Here is a 16,430-nt window from a genome sequence, read left to right as displayed (position 1 = left end):
CTATTGAGACCACACCCCCTGCATGCACTGTCCATACCTCTATCACATGTCCAGCACATGTGTGACTCACTGTTATCTAGAACATCCTGAATTCCTTTTCAATCACTTCAATTTTTTGTTATTAGTTTTGTTATTAGACTTGATCTGTTTTCTTTATTTTTCTTTCTATCCTCCCTCTCCTTCTCCCTCTTCCTCCCGTCGCCCTTTATTCTTCCCTTCCTCAACATTCCCTTCCTCCCTCCCTCCTTCACTTCCCCTACTTACTCCCCCTTTTCATCCCTCCTTCCTCTCTTTCCTGTCTTTTTCAATTCTCCCTCCGTCCCTCACTTCCCCTTCCTTCTTCCCTTTTGTCTCTTCCTTCCTCCCTCACTTCCCCTACTTACTTCCCCTTTCTTCCCACTTTCTATCTCTCTCTCCCTTTCCCCTGTCCCCTTTGTCTCTTCCTGTCTTCCTCCCTTCCCCTACTAACTTTCCCTTTTTCCTCCCTTCCTTCACCTTTTTTAATTCCTGCCTCCCTCCCTCACTTCCCCTACCTTCTTCCCCTGTTTCGTCCCTCCCTCCTTCCTCTCTGTCTCCCTTCCTTTCTCCCTTTTGTCTCTTCTTCCTTCCTCACTTCCCCTACTTTTGTCTTCCATCCATCCTCTCTCTCCCTTCATTCCTCCCATCTGTCTCTTTCTTCTTTCCTGTCCTTTCCCTCCCTTCCTTCCCCTACTTACTTCCCCTTCTTTCTTCTTTCCTTCCCTTTCTTCCATCCCTCCTCTCCGTCTTTGGGATCTGTTGTGCACACCAAACCCTCAAAATAGGACAGTGTTTGAAGGCAGCTGTTATTTTTGGACTAAAGCATCAAGTTCAGTAATAATTTCAGGTCAGATGAGCAGCAGCAGAATCTCGACGCCTGAGTTCTGTAGTTCAGCCCATGTTCTAGATAACAGCGCCTCCTACAGTGTCAGAAACCACAACATCAAGTCCATCAGAGATTACTGAGCACCTCCACACGATGCTGATTGGTGGGGTATGAGCCCACACAGCTTTGGCCTCTCAGCTCCAGGTGTACGGGGAGGCGGTGCTGAACTGGGGTCTCCACCCATCGCCCGTGGTCCTCTCTGAACGCTGTGTTCTGCTGATGAACTGAATGTGTGGCGCCGTGTGCGCACATCGTGCCTTATCTTTACTGAGTGCCCAGTTTGACTGTGAGTGTGTGTTGTCAGGCCCCAGCCACGCCCCCATGCAGCAGCAGTCCGGCCCCGGGCCCTCCACCTCCATGAGCCTGCCCTCCAGCAGCCATGGCTCTGGGCCTGGCTACAGCCACTCAGTTCCCTCCTCTCAGGGCACCACCACGCTTCAGGGGCAGGGGGGCTACCCGTCCTCCTCCCGCACCAACCTCAACATGCAGTCAAACCAAGGTGAGCCCCCCAGAGCGCTCGCCCGCCTGGGATCAGCGGTGTGGTCCAGTCAGGAGTCGTGGGTGTACTACCGTTAACAAGCCCAGGCTAGCTAAAGGAACTCTGTGGACAAAAGTATTGGGACACCTGCACATTCCACATATAGGATTATTATTATAAGTATTATTATTATACAGTATTATTATTTATAAGACGTCCCATTCTAAACCTACAGTCATTAATAAGGAGCTGGTCCTCCTCTGCAGCTCTAGCAGCAGCAGCAGCAGCAGGTCTGGAGCTCTGCTGCAGTTACTGAGTCAGTTGGAGGCTTTTCTGCACTCTGCTCTGAGCTCAGCACTCGGCCCTGACCCCGCTCTGTAACTTTACGTGGTCTGACAGACACTCGGTGGCTGAGCTGCTCTCTGTGAGCTGTTCCTCCTAAACTCTTCCACTGTTCAATAATAACACCACTCACAGCTGATGGAGGAAGATCTAGGAGGGAGGAGATTTCACCAGCTGACTTGTTGTTGTTGGTGCAGCGGTGTCTCCTATTACATACAGAACCACGCTGGAGTTCAGTGAGCTCTTCAGAACCTCCCGTTCTTTCACTGATGTGTGGAGGAAAGACAGACTGCAGGGCTAGAGGCTGGAGGCACTGAATCATTCACTTGAATTCAGTGATTAAGAGGGGTGTCCCATTACTTTTGTCCACAGAGTGCACGGATAATAACCAGTTAATGTTACATTCATGATATAATTTCACTTCACATAGATCTATATCTTCAATGTTCACTATAGTGGGGTTATGGACAGATGAGCCAATTACAGCTGCACAGTGGCAAAACGTGCAGAAGTTTGGACACCCAAGTTTCAAATAGGTCCAGAGACAACTGCTGGTAGGATTGCTAGAAAGGCTAATCAGAACCCCTACCTGCGCACAAGTAGCTAAAACACATATATTATAGATTTAATGCTACAATCATACTGTATATTATACTGATGGAGATTCGTGCAGTAAGGCCCAAATCTTTGACTTAATTTCTACTTTTTAAAATTAATTTATGCATTGAAATGCTTGTGGTGAGGCTCAGGTTGATGCTCTACAGGAGGACAAAACGATATACCTACTAAACATATTAAAATAAAGTTATCTAAAAATGATATTAAATAAATGCAAAATACACACAAAATACAGAATATACAAAGACAGGAGGGATCTGTAGAAATTCTCTGATATGTACATTTATGAGACAGAGTGGAGCTAAATATAAATATGTATGTTTCTGTCTATTCCTCTTATATAAAGTGACTTAGTGATGTTGTCTATAGCAGTGATATATAGAGTAAAAAAATAAAGACAATAAATAATAAATAAATAATACTTCATCTCAGGAATGAGAAATTGGATAGAGAGGTGCTGCGAGTGGTCCAGCAGACTAAGGCGCTGCCACTACGATCTGAGGATCGCTGGTTTGAAGCCCAGATCATGCTGCTTGCCATCAGCAGCCGGAGCCTGAGAGAGCACAGTTGGGCATGTCGGAGTGTTGAGGGTAATTGCTAGTCATAGAGGGAGTTATAACAGTGAACAGGGATTGGATAATTGGCCAAAATTTCAAATTGGGTGGAAAAATTGAGTAAAATTAGAAACACATTATTAAAATAAATATAATTTAATAAAAAATGTTACTATAAAATAATGGAATTTATTGCATTGGTGTAGAGGATGTTGTATTTCTGGCACATTCTGTAGATTTTTTACATCATTTTATGTTTTATTTCTTATCAGTTCAGTTGAATTAGGTTCTAATATATTGGTTATTAATAATAACAGCATATTTTGCTCAGTTCAAAAGGCATAGTGCTTATTAATGTGTTTATTAATACTTTATTAATAATGAGTGAAACAGAATGAGGAAATGTGGTCTTCCTGTGTTTGGTGTTTGGCTCTAATCCTCATGAGAGTGACCGATGGGAAGTGAGAAGAGTAGCTGGGCCTTTCTGAGCTGATCAGTAGCGTTAGAAGATCACTGAGAAGCACCACAGGACCTAGAACTGATGTAGTACTCTGAAGATCTGTCCGGCCACCTAACCACACTCAGCAAACACTGTTCTATGTAGTACACGCTTAGGAAGGGGGTTCTCTGGGTTTTTCCGTTAAGGTAAGGTTCTGTATACAACCACAGGACAGGGAGATGGTTCTGCATGGCGTTCTTTAGTGAGGTCCATTTGTGATATCATGTCAAACTAAAGGTTCTGTCTCAGGTTCCCGCTTTTACAAGCCAAGAACCATTTATGCATTCGGGTGGGTTACTTTAGTTGTCATGGGTTTATATGGATGGCCTTAAAAAGGGAGGTTCCTTTAAGGGTTCTTTAATAAAGATAGTGGTTCTATCTAGATCTGCTACAACTTAAGGAACCATCAAATGCTTAAATGATTCTGAAAGTACTTTCATAGTATTTTTTGCTTAGAGTGTACTAAAATACTGGGAAAGTACTAATAACAATAGTGGAACCCTTTTTTTGGTGCCTAACTGATGATTTCCCTAGTTAGTTCTTAATTAGGGAGAATGGTTCTTTATAGAACCTTGTACAAATGATCCTGTATAGCACCAAAACAGGTTCCTGAAGTACTGAAGTACAGTAACTACCTTTTGAGTAAAATCTGTAATTGCTGAAAGTGTACTGAAAACGTACTCCTACTAATAGTGGAACCCCTTTTGGTACCTACATGATTATTTTCCTAGTTAGTTCTAAATGAAGGAGAACCTTTTGTAGATGGTTCTTTATAGAACCCAATTGATCATGTGTAGCATTTTGAGTACTTTATAAAATCTGTAATTGCTGAAAGTGTACTGAAAAAGTACTCCTAACAATAGTGGAACCCCTTTTTGGTACCTGTTTATTTTCCTAGTTAGTCCTAAATAAAGGAGTTCTTTATAGAACCTTGTACAAATGATCCTGTAAAGCACCAAAACGGGTTCCTGAAGTACAGTAACCACCTTTTGAGTACTTTATAAAATCTGTAATTGCTGAAAGTGTACTGAAAACGTACTCCTAACTTTCCTAGTTAGTTCTAAAGGCAGGAGAACTTTTAGTATGTGGTTCTTTATAGACATCAAAGGGTTCTGCTTTTGCTCCTGAAGTAAAATAATCCATTTTTGCCCGGCTAACATCTCAGATCAGGGTTTGAATGGTTGAATTAGAGGCAGATTTTTAAAAAAGCAGATAAAAACAAACACATTCAGTTCATCACTGGGGGTCCAGTCCGCCCCGCCCTCCGCTCTCTTTAATTATTCACCTCCTCTATTAACAGGCTTCCCTGACCTTTAACCTCTCCCCTCCTCTGACATGCTGCCCCTTTTGTTCCCCCGACTGTCAGCGTTTTTTCTCTTTGTGCGAGCACTTACCCTAGCTTGGCTTCTGCTCTTCTTTTCCCCACGACGAATATTTTAGTCCTCCCCCCGGCTTCTCTGATGCGGCTCCTTGACCTTTACGACCTTTCTTTACAGGCTGTTTGTGAGATAACTGCTGTTCCTATGGTAATGTGTGTGGTGTCGCCCCCTCCTGGTTCTTCTCAGTCTCTATGATGCATCAGCAAGGTGCAGGACCCCATTATTCCTCGTCCCAGGCCGGAGGACAGCACTACCAGGGCCAGCAGTCCATGGGTATGATGGGTCAGGGGAACCAAGGCAACAGCATGATGCCACAGAGGCCCATTGGAAGCTACCGTCCCTCTCAGCAAGGTAAGTGACGGGTCCTTCTTGTGAGTTCGGTTGGGTTGTGGTGTGTTTTGGTGCTGGCTGGTGTGTGTGTTGGTGGCGTGGAGATGGTAGTTGAGGAATGCGGAACCGGTGGCTATGTGTCATAAAATGATATTTTAGTAAGTGAAATCTTCTTAAATCCAGTTTAAATGTCTGATACTCCTCATTTTTACACTCTTATGCCAATATTATGAGTTTTCAACTTATATATAATTATATTATAATCTTATTGACTTATTTTAGCATTTGTTTTTAGCATTAGCGTTATTTGTGGTTTTAAATCTACTGAAAGTGTCTTATTTCACTGGCAGAATATTCAGCTTGTTTCAATCATTATTTTGTAATAAAAACTAAATGATCTAAATTCTTTTTAAATTAATTTAAGAAAAGTTTATTATTTTTATAATATTAAAATTAATTGCATTAAGAAAATATAACAAGACATTTTTAGTAGATAAACAAATGAACAAATGAAAAGAAGGTAATATAAGTTATTACATTTTCTAATAAATCCTACAATAATCCTAGAATAATCTCAAAATGAGAAATATTAGATATTTAAACTACATTTAGGAGGATTTCACCATTTTTGCAATGTATCTTTATCTGCTGGATAAGGACGGACAGTTCTGTTGGAATCACATCACAGAATCAAGCAGATGCTAAAAGATGGGTTTGTACAGATGTTGTAGTGTTGATGTATTTATTGTATTTATTAACTCCAGAAGAGCAGAATGTTCACACTGGAAGTGAAATACTCTTAAATGTCATCTAAATATCGGATATTTCTCATTTTGAGATTATTCTAGGATTATTGTAAGACTTTTTTATTATAGATATTATTATAAGATCTACTGACTTAGCTTTTACTATTTTACTAACTGAATTATTCACTTATTTTTTACTAAAAAGTGTCTTTTTTATTGGATAATTGGCAGATAATTTGTTGTTTCCTTAAAAATACAGCTACAATTATCTGCTAGTGGAAAGTCAGAGACTTTCAGTAGATAAATTACTTAACCACAGTAAAACAAAGTGAGTAATAATCTTCTAATATTCATTCACAGTGTAAATCAGATATTTAGACTAGGTTTAAGAGAATTTCACTTGCTAGGACACCGTTTCTGCAGTGTCGACGATGCTGGAGATGATCTTTTTCTGTCCCCATTTCTCGGTAATGCTGCGTGACAGTGTGTGCTGTAGAGATGGCAGCATGACCGGCTGCCGGTGGCTTGAAGGAGAGGAGAGGAGAAATTTATCACGGCTGTCACTCCTCGTCCGGGAGCCCATAAATCTTTGCTTTCGTGCTGCGACAGCACTTGACTAAATATAGGGGTTAGAGCGCTCAGTGTTGGCAGACGGTGGACGCTTTTGTGCAGCTGTGAACATCTGTATGACACCGGTTTTAGGAAAGCAGGATGTTTCGGAGCGGACCTGAAACACAGTGAGGTGAAAGCAGATGAAGACTCTCAGTGTTTGATTGCTTTAATCTCGGGAGAATGGTTTGGGCCTGACGGTGTCATAGTTCCTGCGGTGCTCCTGAAGCTAATAAGCTTTTGTTTGCCAGAGTTTCCCTGGTTTACTCATTCTGTGTTCGGTCGGATGTGCTTTTCATCTCAGATTCAAAAGGAAGTTGTGATATCTGGAGTTTCTGCACACCATTTCGGCCATGTTGGAAATCGGTTCCGCAAATTCCCCCTCTTTTTACGCCTCCCCCATGGATTTCCCCCCTTCTCCTCGTTCAGGCAGTAGAGTGATTAAAGACCCGCTTTGTTTATCAATGATCAGAAATCCTGGACTTTTTTTCACAGGTTGCACAAGCCGATGTTTCTGTTCTGTCTCACAGATCCCTTAATCAACAAAAATTCCAAAAAGCCCAAGCTTTCCCAAGCCCACACTACTGCAGACCCCCTCTACAGCCCATGGTCAGCCCCTTTTTCCCAAAACCACAAACCCACACACAAAGAAAGGCTGTGTTTGATCGGATCGGCTGATTAACCCTTAAATATCTGGGTATTTATTTCAGTTGTTCTTAAAAACTTTATCTGGGTTGTTATCTAACTGATCAACGAGCCGCCATAAAAAATAAAAAACTATCAACATAGTTAACTCGCAGTCATTTTTTAAATAAACATTTTATATATATATATATATATATATATATATATATATATATATATATATATATATATATATATAATAAAAATAAAATTATATATATAAAATTTTAAACATGCCTTACTGCCCTAATATAAATCTTGAGGCGGTCAATACAGCTTTGATTATTTTGGGTCTAAATACAGAATAAATTTACTGGGTTATGTCCATTTAAAAAGACCAGATTTCAGAAGAAAGGTGACCCTCTGATTTCTGTTAAACAAATTAACAACATTATGTCAGGGTGCAAAGTTGTAGGCCTTTGCCTTTTTTATTTCTGATATAGCTTTAAAAGATGTCTATGGTCTAAATAAACACTATGGCAAAATGTGCATATAGCTATTGATGCTAAAGGCACAGTTGTTTCAGCTATTATTTCATCTTTGATCTAAGGTGGGTGTAAACTAGGGATGCACCGATCTGATATTAGGATCGGGTGTCTGTCCCGATATTAACAAAAGTAGCTGGATCGGGTATCGGATAATAGTAATTTAGTACATTTATATCTGTGTTAATTTGTTTTATTATAAATAGAATTATAAGTAATGTTTAAGTCAGTCCTGATGCCTTAAGTCTCTCCCACATGGTGAGGTGTACGGTTCATTAATTCAGCATCGGATCGGTATCGGGTATCGACCAATATGCAGAGTTTATGTATCGGTATTGGAACTGAAAAAGCCGGATTGGCGCATCCCTAGTCTAAACATACCAAAGCAGAAGATACGGAGATACATGTTTCCAGTTGGATAACGTGTTCAGTATCACTCATCACTCATATCACTCATATCAGTGCTCATTTACCAGTTAGGGATTAGTTATAGTCGTACCACTGAGATACAAATATTTCTATCAGCAGTTATAGCAAATTTAAGTTAATATTCTGAGCCAAATTGTCAAATATATTTTGTATTTTCTGATGCACAGTTTTACTATTTAACAAACTCTATTTTAAAGGTTGTGCTGTCCGACACTTGATTTTAGAGTTGATAACTCCATATTTTGGTACTTTGGGTAATTGAAATATGTTTCCTTTCAAGTAGATTTTTATTATTATGGTAGACGTCAACATGAGTGATAATAGTTTTTAACTTTAAGACAGCTTTGTACCCTTTCAAATCCCAAATTATATAGTTATATATATAGATATATACTGTACATATATAGTTCAATATAAATCCCCTAAACCCTTAATCCCCAAGACTGCTGTAGTAACAAAAAACATGGATTATTATATGCACATAATAAATGTACAATTAATCATTTAAAAAAATAATTGTAACTGGGTTATATTAACGTTTGAATTTATTTACCTGCAATATTTTTGTTCTATTTTTTGTTTAGCTTTTTTGTGACCTTCTGATAAGAAGGTAAAACGGAGTATTTTAGGACAGCCTACCAACACAAAACACCATCCAAGTGTCGCCACGTTTGATCATATTAATTACCATCAGTTATTAATTGAGATCTAGGGGAGCGGTGGACCGGCTGTATTGGTAAACTGCTAAAACGAACAGGTTGAGGAATACAAGGAAGTGACCAGATAAAAGGGGGCGGGAGGGGGTGAAGTCGAGGGTCGTGAGTGACCCGAGGTTTAAATTTAAGGGTTAACCAACCCTGGTGTCACCCTGTCTTTCAGGATCTGCCCCGCAGTACATGGGCCAAGAGGAGTTCTACGGAGAGCAGTACGGACACACTGCCAGCTCCAGCGAGCCCTTAAACCAGCAGTATTACCCCGATGGTAATCACACGGACGCTCAACCCTCACACACACGTACACACACTCTCACACACTCTCACACACACACACACACACACACACACACAAAACCCTGTTCCAACCCTGGAACACCTCCTCCCCCGTATTCCTCCGTCCGGAGTCGCTCCCGAACCCCTCTCTGTTCCTCTCCCTCCTGCTTTTCATGTGTTTTCTTTATGTTTGGCATCTCAGCGTCTAAAGTCCAAGTCCGAGATCTTCCCCTGCGAAGTATTTATTTCACTTCTTCTATCTGTTATATACTCTAACCCCCCTCCCCTACCCCCAACACCCCCGCCCCTCCCACCTCGTGAGGCGCTGCTCTTCTCTTTGATCGTGAACCCTTTTTATTGGTGTGCCGAAATTTCAGATCTATCTTTCGTTTTCCGTTCCTCCGCTGCTTTCTGTAGTGTGGAGTTAGGTGCAGGAGGCAGAGACGTGTCAGTGTGTGTGTGTGTGTGTGTGTGTGTTGGGTTTTGAACTGTTCTGTGCCCTGGCCTGAGGGTGTGTGTGTCCAGTGTTGAGTGTTGTTTGTGTTTCAGCTGATGTTGTGCCCCCTGTAGGTCATGGAGAGTACCCCTATCAGCAGTCCTCGTATGGAGAGCAGGGCTATGAGAGGTCGTTCGAGGAGTCCTCACAACACTATTATGAAGGTGGTGGGTACCCAGACTTCATAACACCTCATAATCCATGCGCTGGGATCGTTTACTCATTCGCCATTAGGGCTGATTTACACGTTTAATGACAGGGGAGATGAGTCCCAATGTGATGAACTTGTTGAGAACAAAAATATGGTCACCCATTAAAACTTTTGAGTTCGAGTCTATGCAAAAACCTTGTATCTACACACTAATACATTTAAAGGAGAAGCAATGGAAGTTACTTTCAATGGAAGTCAGTCTAAAAAAAGACCACAGTACACACTCACACACAGACACACACACACACACACACACACAGCACTAGTGTATGCATCTATAACTTGATCTGCCTGAGATAAAGATTGTGATAATCTTGTGATGGATGGTCTTGTGGATCGCTGTGTTGTAGGAAACCCCCAGTACAGCCAGCAGCAGCCTCAGTATCAGCAGGGCTCAGGTCAGCAGCAGACCTTCACCCAGCAGCAGTATCCCTCACAGCCAGGGTACAGCGGCCAGCCCCAAGGCTACGGTAACACCACATATTCTGCATATTAATGTTATTAGAGCTTCATACTGGATATTAATGTTATTAGAACTTCATACTGGATATTAATGTTATTAGAACTTCATACTGGATATTAATGTTATTAGAACTTCATACTGGATATTGATGTTATTAGAGCTTCATACTGGATATTAATGATATTAGAGCTTCATACTGGATATTAATGTTATTAGAACTTCATACTGGATATTGATGTTATTAGAGCTTCATACTGGATATTAATGTTATTAGAACTTCATACTGGATATTAATGTTGTTGTTTAGGTCCAGGTCAGGGAGCCCCCTCTCAGTATTCTCAGTACCAGCAGGGTCAGGGGCAGCAGTATTCCTCATATCGCTCTACACAGTCTGCACCTGGGGGTCAGCCACAGAGACCCTACACCTACGAACAGGTAGACCACACCTCCAACACACCAAAACACACACCTTTAAAGCCATAATTCAGCCAGTAGACAAACTACTCCATCATCAACAAAGAGGTGTTCAGAGTCTGAAGTGTGAAGTGTCTACAGTGTAATAATGAAATATGAAGTCAGCTCTGTAAGTATGTGGACATTGATAGAGTCATTGCTGTGTAGTGGATTGACATTAATATGAATATGAATATATGCTACAGATATTGAAAATTTTTCATTTGTTTTTAATTTAAGAGTTTTTTACATCCAAATTGGGTGGAAAAAACATTTCATGCACATGCCCCTATTTTTAGGGTCTCGGAAGTAATTGGACAGTTGCTCAGGTGGCAAATACCACATTTGAAATCAACTCTAAACCTTTAATCTGCATAGTTGTAAGTGAAAAAATAAACGAAATAACAAACATCTGGCCTGATAACAGGTAAGTAGCCAATTGTCCAGTTACTTTTGACACCCTTAAATTGGGGGACTGTGTATTACAATGGCTGTAATTCCTCCTAACGTTTACTCGATTTGGATGTAAACACTGTCAAAGTAATCAAAGGGGATTTATTTTTTATTTATTTAAGTAACTTCGAATTAAACGCATAAGGAAGATGTTTGATTTAGATTAAAGCGATTAGCAGAAAATCTGCCACAGATATTTATTATTTAATTCCCACTTCAGTAAACTCCGGGAGACAGTTTAAAACAGTGGGCCTCATTCAGCAACCGTTCTTCAGACGTAATTACTTCTTAAAAATAACTTAAAGCAGCAATATGCAGCATTTTTACCATAAAACAGCAGCTGTAGAATCATGCTGCCTGTTGTTCCCAATTAGACTTTTGCAGTGCATGTAACTCTGGGTAAAATGTATGATAAAATAGTGTAAAGTCCTGTAGTATTACTCTACCGTCTCAGCCCACATGCTTCTCTATCTTCAGATCAAGCTTCTGCAGCTCTCACACTGTCCAGAAATGCACGTGTACAGCTGTCCATGAGGATGTGCTCAAAGCGAGATCTGTATTTACGGCAGTGGAGTAAAAGTGAATTACATTACTCACCTGTAGGGGGAGGCCAGGTGCAAAAATGACCAGTTCTCGCATACTGCTGCTTTAATACAGCTTTTATGAAGATATCAGACGGGTCTGTGGTGAAAACACACACAAATCTGATTAGACAAATGTTTAGACAAATGTAAGAAATGTTCATAGAAAGATGCTGAATGAGGCCACATACCATGTGATCGTTGGTGTCCAAATATTTACAACTTACTTGACTTTATGTCCGTGGCTTTTTTTCAGTATGCTTTTCTTGTCCCTGCAGGGTCAGTATGGAAACTACCAGCAATAAGGACCCGTGGCTGAAGTGACCCTTTGGCAGCGTTGTTGAAAGGGCAGGATTGCATCCACTGTGTAGATCCCTGTGTACTGCTGAGCGATGAGAAAACCGGGTCGTCTAAACAGAATTCAGCTTCCGGCTAGCGCGGACCGGCGCTGGATCCCACTCTCCTGTCTCTTTAACTGTTAAATATCCTCTCTACTTTATTTCACCTACCTCCTTTCCGTTTCTCAGAGGACTTTAGGACTGGTATTGCTGTACAGAGGCAGCCTAACAGAAACAAAGCTAACTAATAAACCCTGATAAATCTGTGCATATTTTCATATTTAGCGTGTCAACTGTGATGACTTTCTAGTGGAGAATATAAGACGAGTCTAATAACCTACCTGATGTCTTTCAGCTTGAGCCACGAGATTTTTCCTTTTTAATAAATATATATATTTTTATTTTTATTTTGTTGCTTGTTATCACGCTCATATGAGGAATTTCGGTTTTCTAGAACCACGGCTGTGGTAAACAAAGCGCTCCTCACCTGATACCCATTGTTTTATATGCATTGTTACCTTGAACATCAATGGATCCTCTGAAATATGAAGTAATTAGTCAAAACGATCTTTATTAATCACATTTGCTCATATTGTAAAATTAAAACACTAAAATCTTATTTTCCCGTCATTTTCCATCTAAACAACAACTTTTGCTTCCTCGAAAGCATCTGATTTACATTCAGCATTATTCATATTTTGACTCTTTGAAGTCAGTGTGAGGTGGAGTCTCGGCTGGGGGCCCAGGAGAGCCTCTCTGGCTGAGTAGGATGGTCCTCCCTCCCACTCCCCTCAGCCTGAAGTGTTGAAGAACTCTTTTGTCCAGGGCTGGACCTACATATTAGTCAGTGAGTGAACGGTCAGTTCTTGATGGCGCTGAAGGTGATGTATTAAATAGGGCGTAAGAATCTGAGACACTTTGACTAGAAGAACCAAACTGTGATGTTCTAGACAATGACTGGGTCAGAACATCAGCCATCAGGTCTTGTGGAGTGTTCCTTCCAGTATGCAGTGGTCAGGACCTACCAAAAGTGCTCCAAGGAAAGAGAACCGGTGAACCGGTGACAGGGTCATAGGCACCCAAGGCTCTTTTAGTAGTTTTACTGACAGATACCACAGCAGGACACCTGCAAAGGTCTTGTGGAGTCCATGCCTGTTTTAGCGGTACGAGGGAAAGCGACACAATTTTAGGCAGGTTTTTAATATTGACTGATTTTAATATTAATTATGATATTATTTGAGCCGTGAGCTCGTAATTCAGAGGATCCAGAGACATTTCGGGGGGAAATGTACACATGGGAATGTTGGGAATACTTGTTTACCACATGTTGTTCAGTCCCACATCCAGAGTCCCTTATTTGGGCGTGACATCATCTACAGTCCACAACACACCCTCTAAGGTCTATAAGGAAAGTATAGAAGTCGTCCGTATACTTTTTTTTTTTTTTTTTTTAGTTAACGGCTAGAACTGCTGATTTCCGTTGAGAAGAATCTTGGTGTTAAATGTCGAACACAGACAGATTGAATTAATTTACATGATTTGTTAAGCGAATATTTGTATTTGCTCTATTTTTAAGCGTAAAAGTCCCCCTCGTCTGATATCTTACTGTTACTGTCTGTGCATAAGCTGTGAAAACCTGTGGAAGCTGAAATACTCTACTAATGACTGCTTTAATAACTCCATTACTCACTTAAATATAAATATATATGTGCTTTATATGTATACTTGCGCTTGTCTGCGCTGATGGCGTGATCTGCATTATTCATATTTTATATAAAAGGATCCACTTAATGTGTTTGGCGAGTAGGAGTACATTTCCCAAACATGTACAAACATTCATTCTACTTTTATTTGATCATTTTTCAGAAGAAGCCGCATGTATTTATTTTGCACTTTATTTGTATTTTGTTGGATGAATGAATGAGTGACTATTTTTTCCCAACAAGACGGCGTCATACTATCTAGCATGACCTCAAATGACATGCTTTTATTGCATGTGGGATACTTGACTATTTTATTTTTTATTATTTTTGCTTTTGCATTTTTTTATCAGTAAAATGAATTCTAATTTTTTACTTTTTTATTTGCTCGTTAAATTGTGAAAATGAAAAGCAAACGAAATATTGGATCCAGTTATCTGATTATAGCCAAAGCTTACAACCTGTATGTTTGATATTTTGTACATATTTTGAATTAAACTGATCCCTTTTCAGTGTTTAATTTGCTTTAATGAATGTACGCTTTTCTAACTGGGTGTCGTCACTGTGTTGTGATCAGTTTTACTGTTTTACTGATGTTACATCGCAGAAGGAGTGTTCGGACCTTATCTGAGCTAATATTGTGGTACTTTATGATTAAATCAACCTAATTAGAATAATATTAGATTCAAATTATTAGAATACTTTTAACATTGTAGCTTTTGTATTATTTCTTTAGCCTGTTATAACAAGTCCTGTTTGTCTATTTTTGAAGAATCTGAGCTGTAGATTCTCACGGAAGATGATGAACTAACCAAACTTCTTAAATTAAAATATTACTAATTAAATTGCTGAAGGCGAGTTATTATACCAGCTGTAGCACATCGCTCAGCTCACCCCTAATCACTAACTCCAGATTACTCTCGTTTCTCTGAGTTCATGCCAGTTCTGTTGGGTCCAGTTTTGCTTTTTTTTATTTATTTATTTTATTTATTGACTTTTGCTGTTTTTTTTATTAATGGCTAGTTAATGACCCATGACTACTAAAACCTATTAAAAATGGAAAATGGGAATTTTTCACCAAATTGAATTGAATGTTACTGCAACTGAAATGTTCTCTGTTAGTTGTAAAATATGTTTTTCATTTTTGTTAATGTTTAATAGAAAATATAATAAAAAAATCACATTAAAGGTGGGTTTGACTGATGTTAGAGTGTCGGTGCTACAAAACAATACTTATTTTTAAGTTATTTAGTTATATATATATATATATATATATATATATATATATATATAGTTTCAGTATATATATCTACAGATAAGTCAAATTGTTTTCTAAATTAAACAGACATTATTTTAATATTTTAATAATAATTTTAATATATGTTTGGTGACAGTTTAAGATACTAAGTTAACATCTTGAGAAAATAAGTATTTATTTTATGATAACAGAGAAAAACAGCACCAGTGCCAGGAGGGAACAGACTCCCACACAATACATTGAGGATACTGTCCAAATAATAATGTCACAGACAGATTCCTTACCCTCAGGCAATTCGGCTGCTGTACGAACGGTAGCACAGTGTACCGGTCCACAGTCCACAAGCTACCCCACCTGTGTCATCACACCTCCACCCTGTACACACACACTCTACATCTGCACATACTACTGGAAACACTGCATCCACAGAGACTTCTCCCCACCCACCCACATCCACACTACACCTGAACTCACAACCATCCAGTGGCTTCTGTAAATAATGTAAACATTCAGATTTAACCTGCAGATGAACTGCTTTAAACCAGTGCAGTACTGTACACAGAGCGTGTGTATAGCGTGTGTATAGTGTAAGTATGGTGTGTGTATAATGAGTGTATAGTGTGTGTATAGTGTAAGTATAGTGTGTGTATAATGTAAGTATGGTGTGTGTATAATGAGTGTATAGTGTGTGTATAATGTAAGTATGGTGTGTGTATAATGAGTGTATAGTGTGTGTATAGTGTAAGTATAGTGTGTGTATAATGTAAGTATGGTGTGTGTATAATGAGTGTATAATGAGTGTATAGTGTGTGTATAGTGTGTGTATAATGTAAGTATGGTGTGTGTATAATGAGTGTATAGTGTGTGTATAGTGTGTGTATAATGTAAGTATGGTGTGTGTATAATGAGTGTATAGTGTGTGTATAGTGTAAGTATAGTGTGTGTATAATGTAAGTATGGTGTGTGTATAATGAGTGTATAGTGTGTGTATAGTGTGTGTATAATGTAAGTATGGTGTGTGTATAATGAGTGTATAGTGTGTGTATAGTGTGTGTATAATGTAAGTATGGTGTGTGTATAATGAGTGTATAGTGTGTGTATAGTGTAAGTATAGTGTGTGTATAATGTAAGTATGGTGTGTGTATAATGAGTGTATAATGAGTGTATAGTGTGTGTATAGTGTGTGTATAATGTAAGTATGGTGTGTGTATAATGAGTGTATAGTGTGTGTATAGTGTGTGTATAATGTAAGTATGGTGTGTGTATAATGAGTGTATAGTGTGTGTATAGTGTGTGTGTATCGTCTATGTATAGTGTGTGTATAATGTAAGTATGGTGTGTATAATGAGTGTATAGTGTGTGTGTATAGTCTATGTTTAGTGTGTGTGTAATGTAAGTATAATGAGTGTATTGTGTGTGCATAATGAGTGT

The 16,430-nt window shown here is 39.4% G+C and overlaps 1 protein-coding gene across 3 annotated transcripts in view; it reads left to right on the top strand.

Annotated features, from left to right (window-relative positions):
- Positions 1 to 14,256, top strand: part of LOC140576644 (calcium-responsive transactivator-like) — a 19,286-nt gene extending 5,030 nt beyond the window's left edge. Inside the window, exons 5-11 of one of the 3 annotated variants that reach the window (XM_072696143.1) lie at positions 1,209 to 1,403; positions 4,961 to 5,125; positions 8,937 to 9,038; positions 9,617 to 9,709; positions 10,104 to 10,223; positions 10,524 to 10,651; positions 11,982 to 14,256. In XM_072696143.1, coding sequence (XP_072552244.1) covers positions 1,209 to 1,403; positions 4,961 to 5,125; positions 8,937 to 9,038; positions 9,617 to 9,709; positions 10,104 to 10,223; positions 10,524 to 10,651; positions 11,982 to 12,008 — 830 coding nt within the window. In that variant the 3' untranslated portion in view covers positions 12,009 to 14,256. The remainder of the gene's footprint in view (positions 1 to 1,208; positions 1,404 to 4,960; positions 5,126 to 8,936; positions 9,039 to 9,616; positions 9,710 to 10,103; positions 10,224 to 10,523; positions 10,652 to 11,981) is intronic. The other 2 variants (XM_072696146.1, XM_072696145.1) reach the window with 2 other exon arrangements.
- Positions 14,257 to 16,430: the final 2,174 nt, after the last annotated feature.

Source organism: Salminus brasiliensis, chromosome 14 (assembly GCF_030463535.1).
Source record: "Salminus brasiliensis chromosome 14, fSalBra1.hap2, whole genome shotgun sequence".
Taxonomy (NCBI): domain Eukaryota; kingdom Metazoa; phylum Chordata; class Actinopteri; order Characiformes; family Bryconidae; genus Salminus; species Salminus brasiliensis.
This window is presented reverse-complemented; position numbering and strand designations above follow the sequence as displayed.